This window comes from Macrobrachium nipponense, chromosome 28, assembly GCF_015104395.2.
Source record: "Macrobrachium nipponense isolate FS-2020 chromosome 28, ASM1510439v2, whole genome shotgun sequence".
Classification (NCBI taxonomy): domain Eukaryota; kingdom Metazoa; phylum Arthropoda; class Malacostraca; order Decapoda; family Palaemonidae; genus Macrobrachium; species Macrobrachium nipponense.
Window position 1 is genome coordinate 66,131,634 of NC_087217.1, and position 24,947 is coordinate 66,156,580.

At 42.7% G+C, this 24,947-nt stretch overlaps 1 protein-coding gene across 1 annotated transcript in view; it reads right to left on the bottom strand.

The window, feature by feature from the left end:
* Window positions 1-24,947, bottom strand: part of LOC135201222 (intermembrane lipid transfer protein VPS13B-like) — a 295,068-nt gene that overhangs the window by 188,810 nt on the left and 81,311 nt on the right. Inside the window, exons 13-18 of the mRNA XM_064230099.1 lie at window positions 11,843-12,037; window positions 11,306-11,456; window positions 10,760-10,894; window positions 9,802-10,650; window positions 9,483-9,622; window positions 1,095-1,247 (exon numbers count right to left, since the gene is read on the bottom strand). Of these exons, the coding sequence (XP_064086169.1) occupies window positions 1,095-1,247; window positions 9,483-9,622; window positions 9,802-10,650; window positions 10,760-10,894; window positions 11,306-11,456; window positions 11,843-12,037 (1,623 nt within the window). The remainder of the gene's footprint in view (window positions 1-1,094; window positions 1,248-9,482; window positions 9,623-9,801; window positions 10,651-10,759; window positions 10,895-11,305; window positions 11,457-11,842; window positions 12,038-24,947) is intronic.

Consider the following 24,947-nt stretch of genomic DNA (forward strand, 5'->3'; position numbering starts at 1 on the left):
CACCACTCTTACCTTGGTTTAGAGCTCGTAGCTGAGCTTGAAGTTTCTTAATTGAAGCTTTTACATTTTCCCTCTCTGACGAAGAATCTTTGGATTCAGAACAGGGAGAAGGCAGCTGAGGCTAAGGAAAATTGTTAGAAGGAGGAGTTAATTTCTTGTTCTAAGGAGCAAGATCTACTAGATGACCTAGCTGAAGCCTTTCTCACTCTATCTCTCTCAAGCTTCCTAACATATGATGATAATTCCTTCCATTCAAGCTCCGTAAGGTTCTCGCATTCAACACAGGTGTTAATAAAAGAACATTCATTCTCCCTGCATTTAGCGCAAATACTATGAGGATCTAATGCCGATTTAGGCAGCCTAACCTTACAATCTTCCCTACTGCAAACTCTAAACATAGGTGAAGCCTTAGCGTCAGACATCGTGAAAGAGTAGTCAAAACCAAAGTCGAAAAACAGTCCACAATAAGCGTATGCCAAGCCAGAGAAAAAACAGAATACGTCACCAAAAAACCAATCCAAATTCTCGGCAAACGAGTTGAAATCCAAGATGGAGGAACGAACAATAGGTGTTGTCCGTTCAACCGACAGAGAAATTATGGCTTAGAAAACGGGAATATGTAGTTTCCAGACCCCGCCACCCAGCGGCGGGAATGGTGGATCACCTGACCTACCTGTCGCGTGTGCCGCGAGTTTTGAAATTCTGTCGGGACAACCGAGTCTATAGCTAAGTATATATCTGCTGGGTTAGTTACTTGTACAAAAATATTCTTGCAGAAAGCAAAGATTTTTCAATTAACATCATAAATTTTTTCAATAAAACTGGTTTCTTGAATAAAGTCTAATCATTTTTTTTTCTTAGGATTAATCCCTGAGAAAAAGAGTCTACTAAAGACTCAGAGGACTGGAAAAACTAAGCCCTATTAATAATAATAACATCTTCACAAGCTATTTATCTTAGAATTGAATGCTCTTAATGCCACCCCATTGCCACCCCCCCAACAAAACCAGCCACCCATATCAATCCACCTCTCCAAGTGGGGCAGTACAGCCCACTTTGGGAAACAATGTTCTAAAGAATTAATATATACTTACATACTCTTTTGGAGGTTTGACAAAGAGTGAAGCCAAGTTCAATAAATTTTCCAAGATGGTCACATGACCCACAACCTGGCATCGACTGCCACAGAAATCCAAAGGTGACATGTCTGTGTGAATCACTAGACCAAGTTGGTTAAGGGAAGGACCCTGAAATATAATAATATATAGTGAGTAGGTTTTTTTTTTTACAAATGTATTAACAGAAAATGAAAATATGTAATGCAATTCTTTGTTACTATACATATGCTTGAAAGTTACAATTACATTTACACAACTTGCAGCTCATTCCTTGCATTAATTCGACATAAGATAATCAGTCATTTAATCCTGATTTTCAAAGCTGAAAAATGAAACTCTTGGAACTCGAAATCAAATTCAGTGATACATTGGTCTACAGTATGGAAGAGAAAAGAGAAGAATTCCAGAGCTACTAAGTAACAAGTAAAGTACAGTAACAACTCAACTTGACAAGACACCTCAGGAGTCTGCCCCCCTTTCAGCATGTAACAAAATCCGATATATAACAGAGACTGGCATGTAACCTACACAATAGGGTACCCTGGGGCTAACTTGCACAGTTTACAGTGTAGTGCAATGCTAAATAAAGTTGACATTCATCATTAAATTCAAAATCACGACTAATTATCCTTCAAATTCAGTGATAAATCTGCAAAATTATCTACTCCTAAAAATATGCGTAAATACCCGTAGTGCTACTGAAGCATACTGCAAATAAGCGTCCTTAAATCAGAACACTCCAACTGCTGAGACATATCATTGCAGTAATATGTATATAAGCAAACATAAATTACTTCTCAAACACAAAGCTACATTCAAAACATTTTAACTGTTAAATAACACCAAGAAAATAAAATGAAACTTTAAGGCCTGGACTCAAAGCAGGAATTAGTACAGACTCATGACAACGCTAATGATACCAAGTAACCAGAAAGGGTACAAAAAAACAAATAATATTAAGACAGTAAAGCACCTGCTTATATTATTGCAATACTTCATACAACTAACTTGATACAAGGGATGAGTTCTGTTACTAAAGGATGTGAAGACTTGTGTAATTAACAAGGGGCATATAAAATGGAAAACAAACATCTGGAAATCAATGAAATCCTATAGTACAGTGGCATACAGCCTTTCTTGACTCTCATAAGGATGGCACTCAAAATTTGTTCTTAACCCACAAATTAAGAACAACAGCTCAAGCCATCATAATTTTAAAACATCATCTGCATAGGTTATTTATTGAACTAATTCTCAGTTTCTACTGATTTCATAGAAAACCTCCAAGAGTAGAGGAACTGGTATTTTTTATAGAATAAGGGTTAGGTTGACTATAATAAATAAGTAAACATTTTTTTTTAACAGCCTCAACAGCATTTAATCAGTGCCACAGAAAAATATCTACTGGTCTCAGCATAATGCTATATGAGCCATGGCAAATGAAACCTCTTTAATCGGTGGTGCCTGTACCAGATTATTGCCAAAAACACGATTATGGCTAACTTTAACTTTAAATAAAATAAAAACTACAGAGGCTAGAGGGCTGCAATTTGGTATGTTTGATGATTAAAGGGTGAATGATCATTATCCCAATTTGCAGCCCTCTAGCCTCAGCAGTTTTCAAGTTTTGAGGGCAGACAGAAAAAAGGGCAGACAAAAAGAAATGAAGATAAAAATTTAAAGCCAAGAATAGCTAGGAGCTGAGTGAACACTACAACAATCTTAAAGATTGCTCACAATGCAGGTGCATGGCACACTGAAGCAGTAAACCCCCTACAGGGGACAAAAAAAATGTAAAAATTATATTTTTTATAATAAAATTAAATCTTACACATACCCAGTAATTACTCAGCTAAGAGTTTCTATTCGACAGGAGTTTAAATTTTGAAATCCGCATTAGTGATCGGCTTTTGTTTATGTTGGTGACAGACCCTACCCACTTTCGCGGTAAAAGAGGAACAACTCATCCACAAGCTCAATTTGATTTATGAACTTGGGTCCATAAAAGGGGAGGAGGGTGGGCTCCATCCTTAATTACTTGGTAAGTATATACAAAATCTCATTTTATTATGAAAATATAATTTTTATATAAGTAACTTACCAGGTAACCAATTAGTAGTTGAATTCAAATTGTGGGTGGAGGGATTCATGGACCACACCCAAGACATTAAACATTTTTTTAATGAAATGAGAAATGGCATTGAAATAATGCTTGTTGTTCCTTACCTAGTGTGAGAGCTGCTGCAGGAAGTTACTGCCTCTGGTTGGCACTCATCTCCACCATGTAGCAGCTTGGCGGCATGGCTACTGAAGTGGGTGCTTTGCAGTGAAGGAGTACGTACTTCGATCACTAAACAAAGTAGCTACAAGAGCCTTGCAATGATGGATATAAGAGTTGACATAAAGCAAAAACTAAACATTCAAATGCTCCTGCTCCAGGGCACAGCACAAAATAACATATAACAGCCAGACATTCTGTCACCATCACCCATAAAAACATATAAGCACAACTGGTGGGCACTCAAGGTACTCAGAACCCCCCAGGCTCCCCAAAAAATTCAAACACCAAATACCAAGGCGAAGAGAGGTAAGGAAGCCAAGCTTCCTACACTTCCTCTTCAAGCACTATGCCAGCCACGGACAAAGGTTCCAATGTACTGCAATTATTGTACACCACTTCAACATCACGTAAATAACGCATGACAAAAACAGACTTGCACTTCCAGAAAGTCAAAAACTCACTTGGACTTCCAAAGTCACCTGTAGAATCCCTGCCAAAGAGAGATTATGTTTAAATGCTAGAGACGTCGCTATAGCTCTACATGGGCTTCTACCTTGAGAACAGGTAGATCATCTTCAATATGAAAATGCACCTCTAAGATAAGCTATCTCAAGTAAAATCTAAATTGCATTTCTGGATAAGGGCCTTGAAGGGTTCCTTACCGAACACTCAAGATTCCTAGCAGGGCCTCTGAATTTTTCTGTTCTCTGGAGATAATATCTTAGGCCCTCAACGGGCACAGAACTCTTTCCTCTTCTTTTGGGCCTTAGATGTCTGAGAGACTATTAATGGTCAACAATTATGGCCATGGTTGAGACGAATTCTCAGTTTTTGCCAGAAAACCCAAAAGAAGAGAACAAATCGCCTTCCCACTGGAAAAGCCGACTCTTGTCCAAAGTATAAAGTTCACTTACTCTTTTCGCCATAGCGAGCGCCAAAGCAAGAGTCATGAGAAAGAGTCTTCTTAGTCAAATATCTCATAGAAGACAATTTCATCGGTTCAAAGCGTGGGATTGAAAGCCACTTAAGGACGACATCCAGATTCCACAGACATGATCGTTTTTTTTTTTACTTTGGTTGTGTCAAAGGACCTCAAGAAATCCAAGCCTCTGTGCCTAAACACAGTGCCGAGCATAGCTCTGTACCCCTTAATAAAAGATGATAGGCCTTTACTATTTCTTAAATTTAAGAGAAAATCCACTACTTGAGGGACAGAGGCATGAGAAGACAAGTCTTTCAGTCCCTTACACTAAAGTCTAAACACTGCCCATTTCACTTGATATACTTTGTCAGTAGACTGTCTTCTACATCTTGCAACTGCTTCTGCCACAGCTCTTGAAAATCCTTTTGCTCACAAAAGTCTGTAGATGGTCAAAATCCTGTTAGGGCCAAAGTGGACATGCCCTGATGAAATCTCATGAAATGGGGCTGTCAGACAAGACTTTGTATCAATGGAAGGAGCCTTAGGAAGTCCACAAAGTGGTCAAGCAGTTCCAGGGATCACTCTTTCCTTAGCAAAAAAGGAGCTATTAACGTCATCCTGACATTGTGGTACGACCGGAATTTTCTCAACACTTCTTTTAACATCCCGAATAGGGGAAACGCATACACCTACAGGTCTGGTGGACACAGAGAACAAAAAAGAGGAAGGCGATGATTGTTGGAAGTTGCAAACAAATCTATCATTGGCTTCCCCCAAAGGTCCCACAGGGCATTGCAGACCTGAAGATCGAAAGTCCATTCTGTCGGAAGTACTTGCTTTCGACAGCTGAGTTTGTCTGCCAAGACAAAAACTTCCCCGAATAAAACGAATCATTAAACGAGTTCAATTTTGGTCTGCCCAAAGCAAAAGATCCTTGGCCATCTCACCAAGGGAGAATAAGTGTGCTCCACCTTATAATCCAATATAAAACAATGCTGTAGGTGCTGTTCTCATCGATGGCCAGTCTTGTCACAAACCTCCTTCTAGAAAAGCTCAAGTCCCTGAAGAATTGCTTTTAGTTCCCTTGTTGATGTGTGCGACAACTCACAAACCCTTTTTGTCTCCCAAGAGAGCTCCCCAACCTATGTCCAACACATTGGAAAAGAATTTTAGGTTGGGGTTCAGTGGGAACAGGGACTTCCCTTACCATCAGCCTTTCTATGGAACTCTACTAAAGCAGGTCCTCTCCTTGATCTCTTGGGTGATCCAAAAAACACAAGTCTTAATGAATCTTCTGATCCCAACTGCATCTTAGGTTTACAAACTGTTCCAGGGAAGCCAGAGTGCCCAGCAGATGCATCCCACTGCATGGCTGAACTCTTTGGTAGGAAGAGGAACATGTTGACTTTCTTCTATCCTTTTTGGTGACGGAAAAAACTGAAAATTCCAAGCATCGATCACCATCCCTAAATAATGAATCCATTATGATGGAGTCAGCTGTGATTTCTCTAGATTCTCATTAATCCTAAATGTTTTGTCATTGTAAGTCTTCTAAAGCTCCTTCTTGCATTTTTCTTCCAATGGGGACCGAATCAGCCAATTGTTCAAGTGTAGGGAGATGTTTATTCCCAACAAATGAAGCCACTTGGGTAAAGGGGCCAACACTCTGGTGAACACCTGCAGGGCTATTGATAATTTGAAGCATAACACTCGGAACTGGTACACTTGATTCCTGAACACAAATCTCAGGATTAGGACATAAAAATAAGCATCCCTAATATCGAGGGAAACCATCTAGTCCCCTTGACAAATAGAAGTGAGGATTGAGTGATTCATTTTCATGTGAAACTTAGTTGTCTGGATGTAAAAATTTAATGCACTTACATCCAACACTGGTCTCCAATCCCTTGTTGATTTGGGGATTAAGATAAGGTGGCTGAAGAACCCTTCTGATTAGATGTTTTCCATTTTTCTATCACCCCTAAGAGGGCCAAAAACTTTTCCAAAAAGCCAGAGTAAGTAGTTAATGCGACAGGAGTGCTGGTCAATGGAAGCTTCTTGATAAAGGGTATTGAATAGCCTTCCTTTAAAACTTTGAAAAGCCCCTTTTGAACTCCACTCTTTCCAAAAAAGATGGACTCTGGCCCCCACTGTAGCATGAAGGACAGCATCCTCACTTACGAACTGTTGACTTTGTCAAAGACTTCTTAATGGCTCGAGAGATGAACCTGACAGATCCTCTCTGTCTACCTGCGACCTCTGTCTGCTGCTGCCCCAAAAGGATTAAGGTTGAGCAGATTGAGTTGGCTTGTTGGCCGCTGTCCACTCTCTAGGATGTCTAGTGGACTGAGAGAGCAAATCCTGAGTACATAAACTTTTTATGAAAAGGCGACACAATTTCTTCAACTGTAGACTGTAAGAACAAGTGCATCTTATCAAGGGGCAAAAACAGAAGAGCAGACTTGTGAGATGCAGTCACCTCTTTACTAATAAAAGAGACCCACAGCTGCCTCTTTTTCAGAACTGCCACAGCATACAGTGAGGTGACTTCCATCGAACTATCCCTCACTGCCTTGTCCAAACAGGAGAGAACACACCGCCAGTCTGACACAACTTCTGGAAGGTCAGGAAAATCCAGAATTTTTTTGGCAAATAAAAATGCAGATCTCCTGTCCACATCAATGAGCCCAGAGAAGTCTCCCTGGGAGGAGGCAGCCACTCCCAGGGAAAGAGCTTCCCCGGTGTCATACAAGCAGTATCTCCTAGCCAAAAGCCGAGAAGGGGGAATATTGAACCACACCTTGCCCTGTTGACTTCTCAGCAAGCCAATTCTCAGCCTCACACATGGCTTTCCTAGAAGACAAAGAAAGAACTACCCTGTGTAATCCTGAAGAGTTGGAAGGTAGGTCACTCATCAAGAACGACGATGCAAGAAAAGAGGATGCCGCTGGAAAGAAGAAATCCAGGAACATTTCTAACAAATAATGAAGTAAAGAAACGTATGCAGATGAAGTGGACTCTTGAATGTCATCCTCATCATCTGACGACACTGGAGACAACGAAGGATCAGGGGCATCACTACCACAGGAGAAGACTTCTGCTCATGATGTGGTCAAACTACTTCTGAAGAGTTTCTAACACTGGGTCTGCAACTGAGGAAAACTGAGGCGGGAACTTGATGTGCACCAACAAAGTAACAGGTGTTGGTGCCAAAGTACATACTAGTTATTCCTACCGAAGCAGAGCAAGATGACTCCCAGCTGCTGCACTACACTCAGGCGCCAAACTGAGACTGTGCGCTACCGGGTGCTCACCTACTAGTGGACATTCCACTTCCACTGGGCGCTCTGTGCCACGATGGCACCCTTTATATACAGTTCTTGAATGCTCAGAAGAAGGAGGGCATTCTTGAAAAGAAGCGTGCTTAGCAGAAGAATCAACATGACATGCCACTAAAGAAAGACCACTCATAACCAAATGGTGCCCCACACCACAATCAGGGGAAGTCCAAGCACTACAAGAGGGCTGAGGGCTACTAGGGCACACCCTAGACCTCTTACAAGGCATGGGAGAAAGTTCTCTCACAGTTGAACGTCACTTAAAGAGGACACAACTTCGTCTGAGAAGCGCCATTGGTGCCCCTAAGAGGGACTAGAGTCTCCTGAACTATATGAAAGACGTGACATTTCCAAGGTGCCTTTCCAGTGGCTGCCTTTCAACACACCAGGTGTGACTGAGGGGGCGACTACCCTTGGGCATACCACACTGACCTCCCTTGTATGCCTCCTCCCATGGCTGGGGGAGTATGGCAGTGACCTTTGCCTAGGAGAGTCAGTGGGACTGATAGCCACCTCCTCCACAATCACATCAGTCAATTTATCACTTGCACTAAATTTGTCCATTAGGACATGCATGATGGCCCAATCTGGGCCACAGTGGACACAAGAATGTCAAACTTACGGTCATACTTTGACTCGAGGCTGGTGAAGCGTTCCGGATTGGAAGCGTGGGAGCTAAGAGAAAGAGGATGTGGTAAAGGAGGAGGATTGGAGATACAAGTCAAACTAGCAGTATTAGAAGACTTAGGTGAAAAATCCTGGATAGTTACTGATTTAAGCTTGGCTTTAATAGATGCTTTTCTCCTCCCATCTTTTTTCAACTTTCGACAGATGAGAAGTCAAAGTCTTCCACTTTTTCTCATCCAACTCCTTGCACTCCTCACACACTAAGTCAATTGAACATGTCTGACCCCTACACTATGTATAAACAGTATGAAAATCATAACATGCTTTCAAAAGTCTGGTATTATAGCCATGGCTGTAATAAAAAAAACTGGAAGCGCTTGAATCTGATACAGTGACACTAGTGAAGCCAATTCAGGCAAAAAAGCACAAAAAAAATGTCAAAAGTTGGTTTAACTAGAAACCTGACTAACTAAGCAAACCCAAAAGCTAACAAGATCATAAATACAGTGGACCCCCTGTATTCGCGTTCTCTGGATTCGCGGACTCACACATACGCGTATTTCTCTAGGGAACGTTTCCCCGCATTATTCGCGGAAAATTCGCACATTCACGGTATTTTTCTATGAGAAATATCCACAAATTCCTGGTTTTTTTTATCAATTTCATCATAAAATGTACTTTTTGTGATAAAACTATTAAAAAAACCAAGTATGAACATTTTTAGTGGTTTTTCTTGAGTTTTAACAAACAAAATAGGCTGTTTTTAGCATTTTCATAGAGGTTCCTAACATTCCTGGGTTCTAACTATTCATGGGGGGGTCTGGTACGCATCCCCCACGAATACAGGGGAACTACTGTACTTCACCAAAGGGGGTGATCCAACAAATTCCAAAAACAAGCTGCTTGTTTTGTGAACACCTTGCCAGCAGAAAACAAATTGAGCTCGCGGATAAGTCGTTCCTCTTTACCTTGAAAGTGGGTGGGGTCTGTACCCAACATAAAATAAAGGCTATCACTGACGTGGATTTCAAAATTCAAACTGCCTTCGAGTAAAAACTCTTAGCTAAGTAATTACTGGGTAAGTTACGTATACCTAATATTCATCTACGTATTATAGCTAGCGTATTGGCTGTATGCACTGGGTTAAGTATATTTGTAAATTCTCCAAGAGGAAAAACTGCAGTTAAATTACCTACCTGATATTTAGTTGTGATAGCCAGTGTAGCTGTCGTATTCACTGGTTTCAGCACTTGTAACTTCACATGGTTACCAGTACCATGTAAACTGTAAACACTAAATCCGCCTAAATTCAGTGACCAAGGAAGTTTATCCCTACCTGTTAGAAGAAACAGAAATAAATCAAAATCAATTCGAAAAAATTATCACCAAAGTACTGAACTTCATAAACTGAAGTTACCTTTTTAAACAAGTGAGTCTATTTACACAAATTTCCTAAATAAATGATTATAGTACTTTGCAAATTTCATAAAATACAACAATATTTTGCAACATTACCTGTGGCCCAGAGATCAGAAGGTAACATAACAGGTACATCATAGACATTGTGCAGAAGATTCTGCTTTTGAGCTGCATTATGAAGAACCAGGTGTGGGAGACACAATACCAACGTATCTCCTAGTACTCTCTCACTACGTGTTAAGTAGGTGCGATGTACAGCATTAACCAGTCCAGACTCGGATGCAATGCTTAGAGGAGACGACGAGAGAAAAATTGTGGCTGTGTCCAAGTCTACATGAATCAAAAGTCTACTTAAAATGGGATACCACTCGACAAATTTTTCTTTCCATGATTTTGGAGGCTCCTCCACAGCTGATTCTTGAGTTGAGAAAAGTATTCCTCTACTTCCCGTTTTAGCTTCAGATAAAGTTGCTGTTGAAGACTCTACTTTTGTTACCTCAGATTCAGTTTCAGAAGGCTTTCTTTGGGGTTTTACAATCCCTCTTACTTCAGATATTTTTTTCAGAAATACCATTTCTGTAAGAATGTCTGAATCTATTTTTCTTGGTGAGTACCTAAGCCACTGCATTAGCTGTGGATCAAACAACAAAGCTATCTTCTTCATTCCAACTGTAAGCACACTGGGGACACTTTCATTACTGCTGTCATTGGGGAACTGCATCACAACTTTGATCAATTTATCAGATGCAGACAAAGTCTCAGGAAGCAACACCTCAAGACCAGTGTTGTCCTCTGGTCCTGAAAAGAGGAGGCACAAGAGGTCTCCCTGAGGTCGGTGTAAACTTACTGATAAGGTCCCCACTGTTGCCATATTTCCCCTTAGTGATGGAGTATCACAAGACTTGGCTTCTACATGACCTACTTTCACTGCTATCACTGGTAATCCTGTGGAGATAGGAAATAAGCAATTAAAATATTGCCTTTACGGTGTGGTTGCATACTTCACAAAATCTTCCAGCTGCTTTATGACTTGTTAACCCAAATACCTCCTTACTTCGGACAGAGAGAGAATCTTCCACTAAAGTATCCTGATGCAGACGTTCTGGTTGTGGCTGCACCTCCTGCCATGACGTCAATAACTGATAGCATAACATCAGTTGGGGAGCGCTAAACTCAACGGTTAAGGAATCTGGAGCAGAATTGTTTTTTTTTTATTCTCTTGGTTCACATTAATTTTACATAAAAATGGCACCATATTTTAAGACATATAACTAGTACTATGACTAAATACTGTATCACAAAATACACACCATATTAGCAAATAGAACTCCAATAAATATTCAATAGAAACTTACCACAGATGAGGTGAGTACTAATGTGGTTTTATATGACCCTATTTTTATTGTACACAGTAACCAGACTCTATTTTTATCGTACATAGTAAGTGAAGGGATAAATACCAAATTAAGAGTTGGGCCACAAAATAGGTGTGACTGGCAACTTCTCAAGAATGTATGTAAAGTTCCAAGAATGATAACATCAATCCTTTCAATAGAGAAGCTTTTTTTAATCTATCTCGAAGAAGCAAAATAATTCATACCAGCATGGCAAAAATATTCATTGTGGGGTTGATGTGATAGCATCCAATATGCAGGCAGAAGAAGACTCTTATAGTAGAGTGAAGGTGAGAAACCTTGAAGAAGTGGTACAATGTTGTTTTGATACTGCAAGCCGATACAGACATTATGGGCCTGAAATACAAATGTTGAACTATACTAGAATACTGTACTAGCACTGTATCCTGAAAAGTACAATTGGAAAAATCTTATATAACTAATACTCATATGAATTTCATTACACTTTCAATTACTTTTCTGGTCTCCAAAATTAAGATCCTTGTTCCTCTTGATTAATTACATGAGTGTGAATGAAACTATAATAATAATTATCTCATAAGAAAAGAGAGAGAGAGAGAGAGAGAGAGAGAGAGAGAGAGAGAGAGAGAGAGAGAGAGAGAGAGAGAGAGAGAGAGAGAGAGATTAAAAACCATTTGGCCCATATTCACAGGATCTCAAACAGTGTCATTTTATTTATGAAGCAGTGAAGCATATGCTACACTCAAGAAACGAGCACTTACCGTAAAGGTTAAATGAGAATGGCAGTTATGAAGCATTGTCTGTGATGGGGGTCGCAGCATACAGGCTGCTGAAACGAGTCTCTTGGCATACATTGGTTTGGTCCACTCAGTGTCAAAGCGTGACAGTTTAACTCTTATACTTGGAACAGGTAATACACGTGCCATGCACAACTCAGCACTGGCCTTCTGGTTTCTCTGTAATGCAATAAAGTGCACATTACTCCAGAATTACTATGGAAATATGAAAAGTAGTATGTACATAATTCATATGTTTTTAACGTAAAACTTTGAAAAATATGTTTACTGCACTAACAATGCTGACTATATCCAGATATTTTGTACAAGTGAGTTCAAATGCCACTAAAGAAAACATGTACAGGCTAACTGCCCAAATATTAGTTACAAAATCTAACCATCAAATTTCTTTTACGATAGTAATGCATGTTATTTCATGACAAAATAACCTCTGTTGTACATAGAGTTTGACTTCAGAATACAATAATTGCTGCATGAAAACTTGAGGCTTTAATCTCTTAAGTGCTGACCTGAATGTGTAGCTCTTCCCTTGGACTAACTGGCATCCAAAGGCAAGCACTTTTGTGGTAGCCTCACTGAAGCAAATCACCTTGATAAAGGTGTTTTTCAAGATGCCCATTAAAATAATCTGTTCCCCCTCTAACAAGGATAATTGGGGATTTAAATTAGTATAAGCCCTAGTGTACTATAGGTACCGTAAAAACCACTGTTATACCTAATTGGGTAACCAGCCAGAAACATTTCAAAATTTCCCTTCCAAGAACTTCTCTCCTAAATATCACTACCAAAGAATACACTATAATTATAATGTGCCAAACCCAATAAGCCAAGAACATCTTTGAGAAAAAAAGCTGGCCACAGAGAGAGAGAGAGAGAGAGAGAGAGAGAGAGAGAGAGAGAGAGAGAGAGAGAGAGAGAGAGAGAGAGAGAGAGAGAGAGAGAGAGAGAGTTATTTACCCTGGAAGAAGCTGGAAGGGCAAAAATAGCAAAGTGACTGAAAAGGAAGTGTCCTTGATGGAATATGGAATCTTGACTACACAGTCTGGGAAAAAATAAAAACAACTAAAGGACCAATAACTGAAGTTGGAGACAGACATGAGGAGTATGGAGCTCACTGACATACTTAGAGTACGCTACGGCAATCAAAATATTTTGAGCTCAAAACATATCAGGTGCTTCCAACAAAGGCACGTAAGCATGACTAGCAAGGCTTCTAGAGCAAGAACAAATCCCAACTAGAGGGCTTCACAAGAACTCAAGAAATAAAATTACTGAATTGACTAAAGAGATAAGAACAGAAAGACTCATATCATTCCTAAATCACAATCATACATTTCATCAACCTGTAAATATATAAGAAGTCTCTTTGGACCAAAACAGAGGCTTCATAAGGATTACAACCTAGCTCATTACCAAGCTCCAAACCTTGGCGGCCACTTATTGTGATAAGGGGATGCGGTATAGGACTAACCGAGAGTGGTAATAGTCAATGTAGTGTCTTAACAAAAACCTCTCTCTGAAGCCATGCTTGATAATATGGTGCATGGAGATACAAAGACAATGGCTTTTAATGAAACCTGTAGAAGTGAGGATGTTTCTTCTTATTTCGTCATTTCCAATCTCTCAAACATTACAAATTTTTAACCAATTTGTATTTTTCTTAACTAACAAACCTGAGGTCTTAACATTAGAATAATACTAGCGCCAAGCTGGAAACCGGTAGAATTAAAAATAAACTTGTGAGATCCAGGGACTATTGGCATCTATACCAGGTCATGGGGTATGTAGTACCCATAATGCAATTGGTGTCCCGTGACCTGACAGTTACTCTTCCAACCCAGTTAAGACTGTTAGAGGGGTGGTCAGAGGTGGGCCTTTATCTGTTAAGACCTCAGGTTTGTTAGTTATGAAAAATACAAACTGGTTAGAAATTTGTCATTTGTTCACATACGAAACAAAACTTCGGTCTTAACATTAGGATAGACTTACTTATTGGTGGTAGGTAAATCTCTATAACTGACTGGGCGTTTGCCACCTTTATCCATTTCCGATTAGTAGATGTATTCTAAGACAATGGACTATTAACCCTTGAACCAAAGATATATGAGAATCTATTGGTTTCCCTCCCTGGGTGTTCCTACGATGCCATGGTTTATTACATTACGGAAGATGGAGAACTCTCCATTCTCATAAACAACTCCTGTCCCTTGTATCTGGATCTATTATCACCCCTCTCTCTCCCTATTATCGAGAGGAGTGTGTTGCTACTGAAAAGTATACTATACTCTAAATTATTTTTACAGTACGGCTGACCACCTCACCTGCATCTAGTCCGTTCCAGCTCATGATGGTACTCTCCTTCATACTGCCCATAGGTAAAGAAGTAGAAAGAAAGTAGTAAAGAAGAAAGACCAGTCATCTCATTCATTCTACTTTCATACCTTCATCTTAGACTAGACACAAACTGACCCGCCAGGAGTACTGGATGAGCTATACCACTTGCTGGCCCGCCACCACTGGACCCAAGGAAAAAGTGTCCAAGGATCTATGGGCAACATCTTTTAAATAAAAAGAAGTGAAAGTTGTTTGGCGTTGCCAAATACCAGCTTTCAAAATTCTCTCCACAGACATATTCTTCCTGAATGCCAAATGGGTGTTGTAGCGCATCTTCTGCTATTGCCTCTACGTCTGGGACTACTGAACAATACACTTCCAACTTTTTGTTGTACCTGGTTGAGAATAGGTCTATGATCAGCCTTTCCCACAATATGAACATTCTGTCCACTACCTGTTGATGTAAAGACCACTCCATTCCCAGGATCTGATCCCTCCGGCTCAACTTGTTGGCCATTATGTTTCTTTTTCCTGGAATATATCTGGCCCTGATGTCTACTAAGTTCTCTACAACCCACTGATGAAGTTGAACTGTCATTATGTGCAACTGCCGAGATACAAGGCCTCCTTGTTTGTTTACGTAAGCTACTACTGTGGTGTTATCTGACATCAATACCACTGATTGCCCCTTCACCCTCTCCCGGAATTCCTGAAGTGCCAGAAACGCTGCTTTTAACTCAGACACGTTTATATGGAGTTCTCTGTCCTCGCAACTCCATTTTGCTGAAATCATCAGCTCCTCCACTTGGGCTCCCCACCCTTCGAGTGACACGTCTGAGAACAGTAAGAGGTCCGGAGAGGGTTGCTGAAGGGGAACTCCAACTGTCAGATTGTTGTCCTGCACCCACCACAGTAGGTCTTTCCTCACCTCTGTCGACAAGGGAATTTGCTCGTATGGGTGATCTACCCTTGGCGACCAAAACTCCTTCATCCTCCATTGCAGAAATCAAAGGTGTAGCCTCCCTTGTGGTACCAGCTTCTCCAAGGAAGTTAGAATTCCCAGTACTACTTGCCACTGTCTTGCTGGCTGTGTTTGTTTTCCCAGAAAGGCATTCACCACTTGCTTGTATTTCTCTACCCTCTGGTCTGCTGGGAACACTTTGGCTTTTACTGTGTATAATCATACCCAGATACACCAGCCATTGACTTGGATCCAACTTCAACTTCTCCTGATTTATCGCATTGCCTAGGCTGTGACAAAACTGCAGAAGGGTCACCCTGTCCCGAAGTAATTTTTCTCTGGACTTTGCTATCACCAACCAGTCGTCTAGGTATCTTATTAGCCTGATACCCTGAGCATGCGCCCATGTCGACACGAGAGTGAATACTTTTGTAAAAACTTGCGGAGATGTTATCAACCCGAAGCACAGGACTCTGAATTGGAAAACTTTCTCTGCAAGACTGAAGCGGAGAAATTTCCTGGAAGACTGATAGACGGGGATCTGAAAGTATGCATCCTTCAAGTCTATTGTCAGCATAAAGCCCTTGACCCTGACTGCTTGTAGAACTGTCTTTGGGGTCTCCATCCTAAAATGATATTGTTAGTATACAATAAAGTTTTGTACATACTTACCTGGGGGGGGCAGTATATACTTAGCTAGGTCTCTGTGACGTTTCACGACAGAAAATTCAAAACTCGCGGCACATGCTACAGGTAGGTCAGGTGATCTACCTTACCCACCGCTGGGAGGCGGATGTAAGAACCAGTCCCCCTTTCTTGTCAGGTTATTTTCTTCCACCTGTCTCCTGAGGGGAGGCTGGGCGGGCCATCAATCGTATATCTGCAGGTAAGTATGTACAAAACTTTATTGTATACTAACAATATCATTTTTGTACATGAACTTCCCTGCCAGATATATACTTAGCTGATTGACACCCTTGGTGGAGGGAAAGACACATACTTAGAAAGTGGGGACAACACATGTTAAAGGAATAAAAAATATAAACCTCTGGTTCTTACCTGATTTAGGCAGAAGACTTGATAGTTACTGTCTATTAGTCTGCGTTGCCTAAAGAGTCTCAGCGAGGGCGTGACCTATGGCTGAAGAACTCTTTGGGTCTACCAATGGGAACTGAGTCTACTTACTTGGCAGAATCCAAGCAGGATCTGGTCAATGGGGATCAACCCGCTTACATGCCAGAGCCTATCACTACCAATTGCAAGGAGCCTCAAGCACAACCGATCACCTAACCAAATACTAACATTAGTAGTATACAAAAGAAGGAGTTGCCTCCTGCAACCTCCTTCGTACAACCAAAAAACTCAAAATTAAAACTAACAGGGAAAAGGATTAAAAAGGATGTGTTTCAGCTCGCCACTCCCTGCCCAGCACTGAATCCACCGATACGTAAGGGCCTAGCCCAAAACACTTTCATACGTAATCGATACGTCCTTTAGGGTAGTGATTGTAGAAGACTGATTCACACCTCCAAAAAGTGGCCTTCATAAGGTTTTGTAATGACCAAATTCTTCTTGAAAGCCAAAGACGTTGCGATGGCCCGTACTTCGTGCGCCCTTGACTTTGGAAGGCTAAACTGTTGCTGATTGCAAGAAGTGTGTGCTTCTCTAATAACATTCCTGATAAAGAATGAGAGGGCATTTTTAGATAAGGGCCTACTGGGGTCCCTTACAGAGCACCAGAGATTGCTTTCATTAGCAGCAAGTCTTTTCTTCCTCTGAAGATAAAATTTCAGGCTTCTCACTGGGCAAAGAGATCTCTCCTCTTCTGTCCCAACTAAGGAGGATAAGCTTTTGATTTCGAAAGCTCCTGGGCACGGTGAAGAAGGGTTTCATTCTTGGGCTACGAAAGCCGGAAGAAAAAGAGCAAACCGCGGAGCCTCCTTGGAAACCTACTTCACCGTCTAGAGCCTGCAGCTCGCTGACGCTACAACGCACAGAGAAAAAGTCTTCATTGAAAGGTCTCTGAACGAAGCTGTATGGGAGGTTCGAACCTTGAGGACCTCAGGAAGAGCAGCACGACATCTAGATTCCAGCTAGGAACTAAGGAGGAGGTTCTTTTAACCGTTTCAAACGATCTGATTAAATCATGGAGGTCCTTGTCTTCAGATATGTTTAATCCTCTATGACAAAAAACTGAGGAAAGCATGCTCCTGTATCCCTTGATGGTGGAGACAACTAACCCGCATTTTTTCCCTCAGGAAGATAAGGAAATCTGCTATCTGAGTCACAGAGGTACTGGAGGAGGAAACTTTATGAGTCCTGCACCAACGTCGAAAAAACATCCACTTCGACTGGTAGAACTCTAGATGTGGAAGGTCTACGTGCATTGGCAATAGCCTTGCAGACTTTGCCGAAAAGCCCTTAGCTCTGACGAGACTCTTGATAGTCTGAATCCAGTCAGACTGAGAGCGGGGAGGTTTTGTGAAACCTGTCGAAATGGGGCTGTTTGAGCAGATCGACTCTTAGTGGTAGGGATCTTGGGACATCCACCAGCCATTCCAGTACCTCTGTGAACCAGTCGTGGGCGGGCCAGAACGGAGCTATCAAAGTCATCCTTGCTCCCTCTGAAGCTGTGAACTCCTTAACGTTTCACTAGAATCTTGAAAGGCGGGAACGCGTAAAGATCCAGATTCCTCCAATCCATCAGGAATGCATCTATTGCCACTGCTCTCGGGTCTGCAATAGGGGAGCAGTATAGATCTATCCTCGCATTCCTGGAGGTCGCAAATAGATCGAGATGGGGCCTGCCCCACGTCCTCCACAGCTCCTGGCATACGTCCGCGTGCAGAGTCCACTCTGAGGGAAGGACTTGATTCCTTCTGCTTAGCAGATCCGCTCTGACATTTCTTTCTCCCTGTACGAACCTGGTGAGAAGCCTTATCTTCCTTTCCTCTAACCACAGGAAGAGCGATCTCACTGTCTCGTACAGGGAGAAAGAGTGAGTCCCCCCCTGTTTCCGAATGTAAGCCAGGGCTGTGGTGTTGTCCGAGTTGATCTGAACATATTTCCCTTTTACGAGGGGTCCGAAGGTCTTGAGAGCTAACCAAATCGCTGTTAGCTCCTTCTTGTTGATGTGCCAGGACACCTGATCCCCCATCCAGGTGCCTGACACTTCTCTCGACCTGAGAGTAGCTCCCCAACCTATGTCCGAAGCGTCTGCATATAACACTAGATTGGGGTTCCGAACCTGCAACGAAAGGCCTTCCTTGAACAATAGAGGGTCTAGCCACCAACGTAGATCTTCCTTTTATCTCTTGCGAAATCTTGAACGCAAAGTCCAGACCTTGAGATTTTCGATCCCAGTTTTCCTCGTCAGGAAGAACTGTAGGGGTCTGAGGTGCAACCATTCCTAGAGGAAAACGAATTTGACTCCAGCGAGGATGAGTGTCCCAACAGACTCATCCACTCCCTCGCTGTGCATACATCTTTCTCTAGAAAGATTGCTACCTTCTCCAACCCTCGGGTTATCCTCTCTGGGGACGGATACGCCCAAAAAACCTGAGAAGCCATCAGAATCCCCAGATAGATACGCTCTTGACTGGGGATTAGCTGTGACTTCTCGAAATTCACTAGCAAACCCAGAGAAGCTGCTAGATTCAACGTCACTCGTAAGTCCTCCAGACATTTCTCCTTGGATTTGGCCCTGATAAGCCAATCGTCCAAGTAGAGGGAAATCCTCACTCCCTTGAGATGAAGCCACTGGGCACCGTTCTTCATCAGTCCTGTGAATACTTGGGGGCCGTGGAAAGGCCGAAGCATAGGGCCCTGAACTGAAAAACATTCCCTCCCCACATGAATCTGAGAAATTTGCGAGAAGAAGGATGGATCGGCACATGGAAGTAAGCGTCCTGAAGGTCCAGCGACACCACCCAGTCCCCGGGACGAAGAGCTGCTAAGACTGATGACGTCGTCTCCATAGCGAACTTCCTCTTCTTCACAAAGACATTCAGGGCGCTCACGTCCAGAACTGGCCTCCATCCTCCTGAGTTCTTGGGAACTAGGAACAGACGGTTGTAGAACCCCGCTGAAAGAGGGTCCTGAACCATCTCTATTGCCTCTTTCTCTAACATCAGCTCTACCGCTAGAGCGAGGGCTTGATTCATTAGTGGGTCTTTGTATTTGGCCACCAGTGCCCTTGGAGTGGTGGTCAAGGGTGGCCTCGAGATAAAGGGAATGAGGTATCCCCTCTTGATGATCGCGAGGGGACCAGTTGTCCGCCCCTTTCGCTGCCCAGACATCTGCAAAGTTCAGAAGTTCTGGCACCCACAGTTGTCTGGAGGACACACGAACTACTTCTTGGCCCTAATAGACCGAGAGAAGGTCCTTCCTCTTCTAGGTGGTCTCGAACCTCTGGAGGAAGAAGAGCGAGACGAAGGTCCTCCTCGAAAGGGTCTTGCCTACTTTGAGCCTCCTTCTTCGTCTTCTGTTGAAACGAAGGTTTCGGGATTCTAGCAGAGAGAGCCAGCATATCCTGCGTCGCTTTTGCTGATAACGAGCTGGAGATATCATTAATAATCTTCTTGGGGAAGAGTTTTCGGGGAAAGTTGTGAATACAGCAAGGAAGCTCTCTGTGCGTGAGAAACCGCCTTGGTTAAGAAAAGAGCAGAAAACGGCCCTCTTCTTTACTACTCCTGCACCAAAAAGTGAAGCAATTTCCCCGGAACCGTCTCTCACTGCCTTGTCCATACAAGACAGAACTGCGTGGAGGTCTTCAGGCAAAAAGAGTGTCTTGCTCTTGAGTCCTCTTAGCCAAAACTCCAAGGGTCCAGTCAAGAAAGTTAAAAACTTCTAAGACTCGGACATTCCCTTCAGAAGGTGATCCAACTCGCTCATACCCCACGTCGTCTTCGCAGAATTCAGCGCCGAGCGACGTGCGGAATCAACCAACGAAGAGAAGTCCGAGTCTGCAGAAGAGGGAAGAGTCAGACCCAAGGGCTCTCCTGACTAGTACCAGAACCCCATCTTACCCGTCAGCTTGGACGGGGGAAAAGAAAAAACTGTCTTGCCTTTCTCTTCTTTTGAAACCAAACCAGTCGTCAAAGTTCTTTAGAGCCTTCTTCATAGACACTGTAGGCTTCATCTTAACGACTGAAGACTTCTTAGCCGTATTGGTCGTTGAAAATAAGGACGGAGGAGACGGAGGAGCAACGGCCGAAAGAGACTCCCCAAAACCTTGCAAGAGGAGGTCTGTCAGTCTCTTATATGAAGAAGCCGAAGCCATCCTTGGGCAAATCTTCCTCAGAATCCCCAATAAATTCTTCCGAAGAATGACGTCTAGAAGCTCTACTGCCCGGAGAGAGAGCTAATCCTTGGAGAGCGCCTGTTCGGAGAGCGCCCTACTGGGAGAAAATCCACTGGGAGAGGAGCGTCTTACACGGGGAGCGGCCTACCAGGAGAGCGCCTAGTAGGAGAGCGCCTAACCAGGAGAGCGCCTACTTTGAGAGCGCCTCCCAGGAGAGACGCCTACTTGGGGAGCCCCTAGTTGGAGAGCGCCTACCAGGAGAGCGCCTACTTTGAGAGCGCCTCCCCAGGAGAGAGCCTACTTGGGGAGCGCCTGCTAGGAGAGCGCCTACTTGGGGAGCGCCTACTAGGAGAGCGCCTACAAGTGGAGGCTCGTCTGTCGGAAACAAATTCTAACTCCACAGAAGAGCGTCTGGATAAGGGAGAGCGCCTATCAGGCTCTCTGCGCCTGCTAGGCTCTTGGCGCCTGCCATCCTCAATACGCCTGCCAGGCTCTTGGTGCCTATCGGGCCTTCAAAACCCCTGGCCAGGCCTCTTGACGCCTGCCACGGGGGAGAGAAAACATCCACAGAGGACTCCCTGTCAGAAGCGCGGCGCTTACAAGGCTCTGAGCGCCTATCCAATTGGGAGTGATCCAACGGAGGAGAAAGCTTCCGTTGCCGCCTACAAGGCTCTTGGTGCCTACTAGGCTCTTGGCGCCTACTAGGCTCTTGACGCCTACTAGGCTCCGAGCGTCCGTCAAAAGGAGAGTGGCCACCAGGCGAAGAACTCTTCTTCGCTCCTGATGAAAACGAGGGTCTCTTGACGTCTGTCAAGCTCTGACGCCTAACTGAAGAGGAGCGGAAATCCTGAGGAGAGAGCCTGTCCGGCTCCTACGCCTGACATGTCACAACTCTTGCTGGGAAGAGAGGAGAGCCTACTCGGAGAGAAGATCCGAGCTTCAGCCTGCCACTTCTGACCTCCTACTAACAGGCTCAAAAGCTTCTCTAGCCAGAGGAGATTTAGCCGAAGGAACGTTCTTAGACTTCTTCACCGGAAGTGAGGCGTCCTTCCGACGATGAGAAGTCCCGGCAATAGACTCCGCTAAAGCCGCAATCTGCGCCTGCAGACCCGCCCAGGATACGCGCAGGAGATCTCTTAAACTCTCTACAGGGGACGAAGTCCGAAGAGCGAACAGGAGAAGCGTAAACGGACGAAATCTTGGTTCTATTGCGTTCCACTTCTGGTTCTTCCGCGAAGGATTCGGGGCTGGAAGGAAGGGCGCAAGGAGCCTTCCAGGGCCTCTTGAGAGGGCGAGACGACTCCGAGGCGCTCCATCTACGCTGAGGAGAAGGCGACGAAGATGACGAGAAGCACTGGCGCAATAAATCCTTCTAGGTTCGATCCAAGGCAGCCTGGGAACGAGCAACAGGAACTGCCGAGGGGACGCCTGACCAGTGGGGGTTCTCCCTAACCCTTCCTGCGGCTTTTTCGACTTTCCCTCCTCCACTGGGTCTGGGAGTCTGGAAGAGGTCTAGGCCTGGAAGCGTTAGTGAGCCGGGCAGACGCACCCTCCACTGCACTAGGGGCACTGCACTGATCACTTGCACTATCATCACTCTTACTTGTTCGAGAGCGCGAGCGAGGCTCTCCTTACTCCTGATCGAGGCTCTCCCAGAAGCAACTTCCGAAACGAATCTGGGAAATTCGTGGGCGCAAACTGGGCGCAGGGGCTGAAACCGGAGAAGGAACTACTTCTACTACAGGATTCTCAGCGTCAACTTCACTCACCCTCGATCTACTAGAGCTCCTTGAAGAAGCCTTGCGCACCCTATCCTTCTCTAACTTTCTCACATAAGAAGAAAGAGCCTTCCAACCATCCTCATCAAAATTCTCACACTCTTTGCAAGGGTTAATAAAAGAGCATTCATTCCCTCTACAAGACGTACATACAGAGTGAGGATCTAATGCAGCTTTAGGAAGCCTAACTTTACATTCCTTCACTGAACAAACCCTAAATAAACTAGGTTTCTTAACTTCAGAATCATCCATGATTATAGATATTGTAAGAGAAATCCAAAAGAAAATCCAAAAAACAGTCCAAAAAGCGTATGACAAGCCAACAAACAAAGGGTACTTCACCAAAATCCAAATCGTCGGCAACGAGAACGAATTTAACTATCGTAAGGACTGAACAACAGGTGTTGTCCAGCCGGCGACAGAAAATAATCTGACAAGAAAGGGGGGACTGGTTCTTACATCCACCTCCCAGCGGCGGTAAGGGTAGATCACCTGACCTACCTGTAGCGTGTGCCGCGAGTTTTGAATTTTCTGTCGTGACGTCAGAGACCTAAGCTAAGTATATATCTGGCAGGGAAGTTCATGTACAAAATCTGGTTTTTCTTATAAACAGATTCAATGTTGACAGATCTATTACTGTCCTCCAATCCCTGTTGGCTTTGGGGACAAGGAAAATGCGGCTGAAAAACCCCTTTGACGGAATCGATACTTGTTCCACAGCCCATTTTTCCATCATCATCTTCACTTCCTCTTGGGGAATAAAAGCCTTCTAAGGTTCCTGAGCATAAGCGAGATGCGGTAATGGTTGTTCTGTCAGGGGTGGGGTTACTTCGAACGGAATCAAATAACCGACTCTGAGAACATCCACCACCCACTGCTCCGCTCCAAATTCCTGCCACACCTTCCAGTGATTCGCAAGGCAACCCCCCACTGGTGTGGCTGAGTGATGAGAGGCGCCCATCCTATTGTCTTGAACCTCTCCCCCTTCCCCTAATACCCCTTACTCTGTCGTTTCTATTGTGAAAAGGTCAATGAGCTAACTTCTTTGAGGAAGAGGGTCTTGTTGCCCTATTAGAGATGTTGTCTCACTGGGTTCTTACGAGGTATTTGCTGATGCCTTACCTCAATAGGATTAGCTTAAATTCCAGATGTTTTCTTAACACTTTAACACCGATTGGATGTATTAAATGTCAATATAAATTGTCTGTTGGGTGCCAATTGGACGTATGGTACGTAGATATAAAAAAGTTTTTTTAAAAATTCGCGGAAAAATAGTTATAGGCCTACTAGACCAAAACTTTTGAATCATGCGCCTTGGGGGATGCTGGGAGCTCACGGATCAAGGTGTTATTTTGTTTACAATCATTACGCAGGCGCGCAAACGCGAATTTCTTTCTTCTTGCACCAAAAAGCATCAGCGACACATCTCAGAAATTATTTAGTCACTTTGACATAATTTTTGGACCATTTATAATTAGCCGTTACATGGAGTATTATATATGAAAATGTGTGCAATTTCATATAGAATACAGCTAAAAACAACTCATGGTTGTAGCTTTTACCAGTTTTGAAATATTTTCATATAAATAACGATAAAGGCCAAAATTTCAACCTTCAGTCAAATTTGACTCTACCGAAATGGTCGAAAAACGCAATTGTAAGGTAAAACTCTTATATTCTAGTAATATTCAATCATTTACCTTCATTTTGCAACAAATTGGAAGTCTCTAGCACAATATTTCGATTTATGATGAATTTATGAAAAAACTTTTTCCTTACGTCCGTGCGGTAATTCTTCCGAAAAAAATCATAAATTTTTTCGTCCGATTGTCATAATGTTTGCACCATTTTAAATTAGCCGTTACATAAAGTTTTATATATGAAAATGTGTGCATTTTCATTTAGAATACAACAAAATACAACCCATGGTTGTAGCTTTTATCAGTTTTGAAATATTTTCATATAAATAATGATAAGTGCCAAAATTTCAACCTTTGGTCAACTTTGACTCGACTGAAATGGTAAAAAAACGCAATTGTAAGCTAAAACTATTACATTATAGTAATATTCAATCATTTACCTTTATTTTGCAACAAATTGGAAGTCTCTAACACAATATTTCGATTTATGGTGAATTTATGAAATAAACTTTTTCCTTACGTCTGCGCGGTAACTCTTCCGAAAAAATCAGAAATTTTTTTGTCCAATTGTCGTAATGTTTGCACCATTTTAAACTAGCCGTTACATAAAGCTTTATATATGAAAATGTGCGCAATTTCATGTGGAATACAATGAAAAACAACACATGGTTGTAGCTTTTATCAGTTTTGAAACATTTTCATGTAAATAACGATAAATACAAAAAATTCGTCCTTTGGTCAACTTTAACTCGACCGGAATGGTTGAAAACTGCAATTGTAAGCTACAACACTTACAGTCTAGTAATATTCAATCAATTACCTTCATTTTGCAACAAACTGGAAGTCTCTAGCACAATATTTCGATTTATGGTGAATTTTTGAAAACAGCTTTTTTTTAAGTCCGCACAGTATGAATTCATGCATAATTTTGTGATAATATTTTCTCCGTGTTGCCTTGATCGTTTTACAATGTGTTATATACCAGAATGATCACAATTTAGTGTACAATACAACGAAGAAAAAATTAACTCATTAGCTTTAACTGTTTCACTCA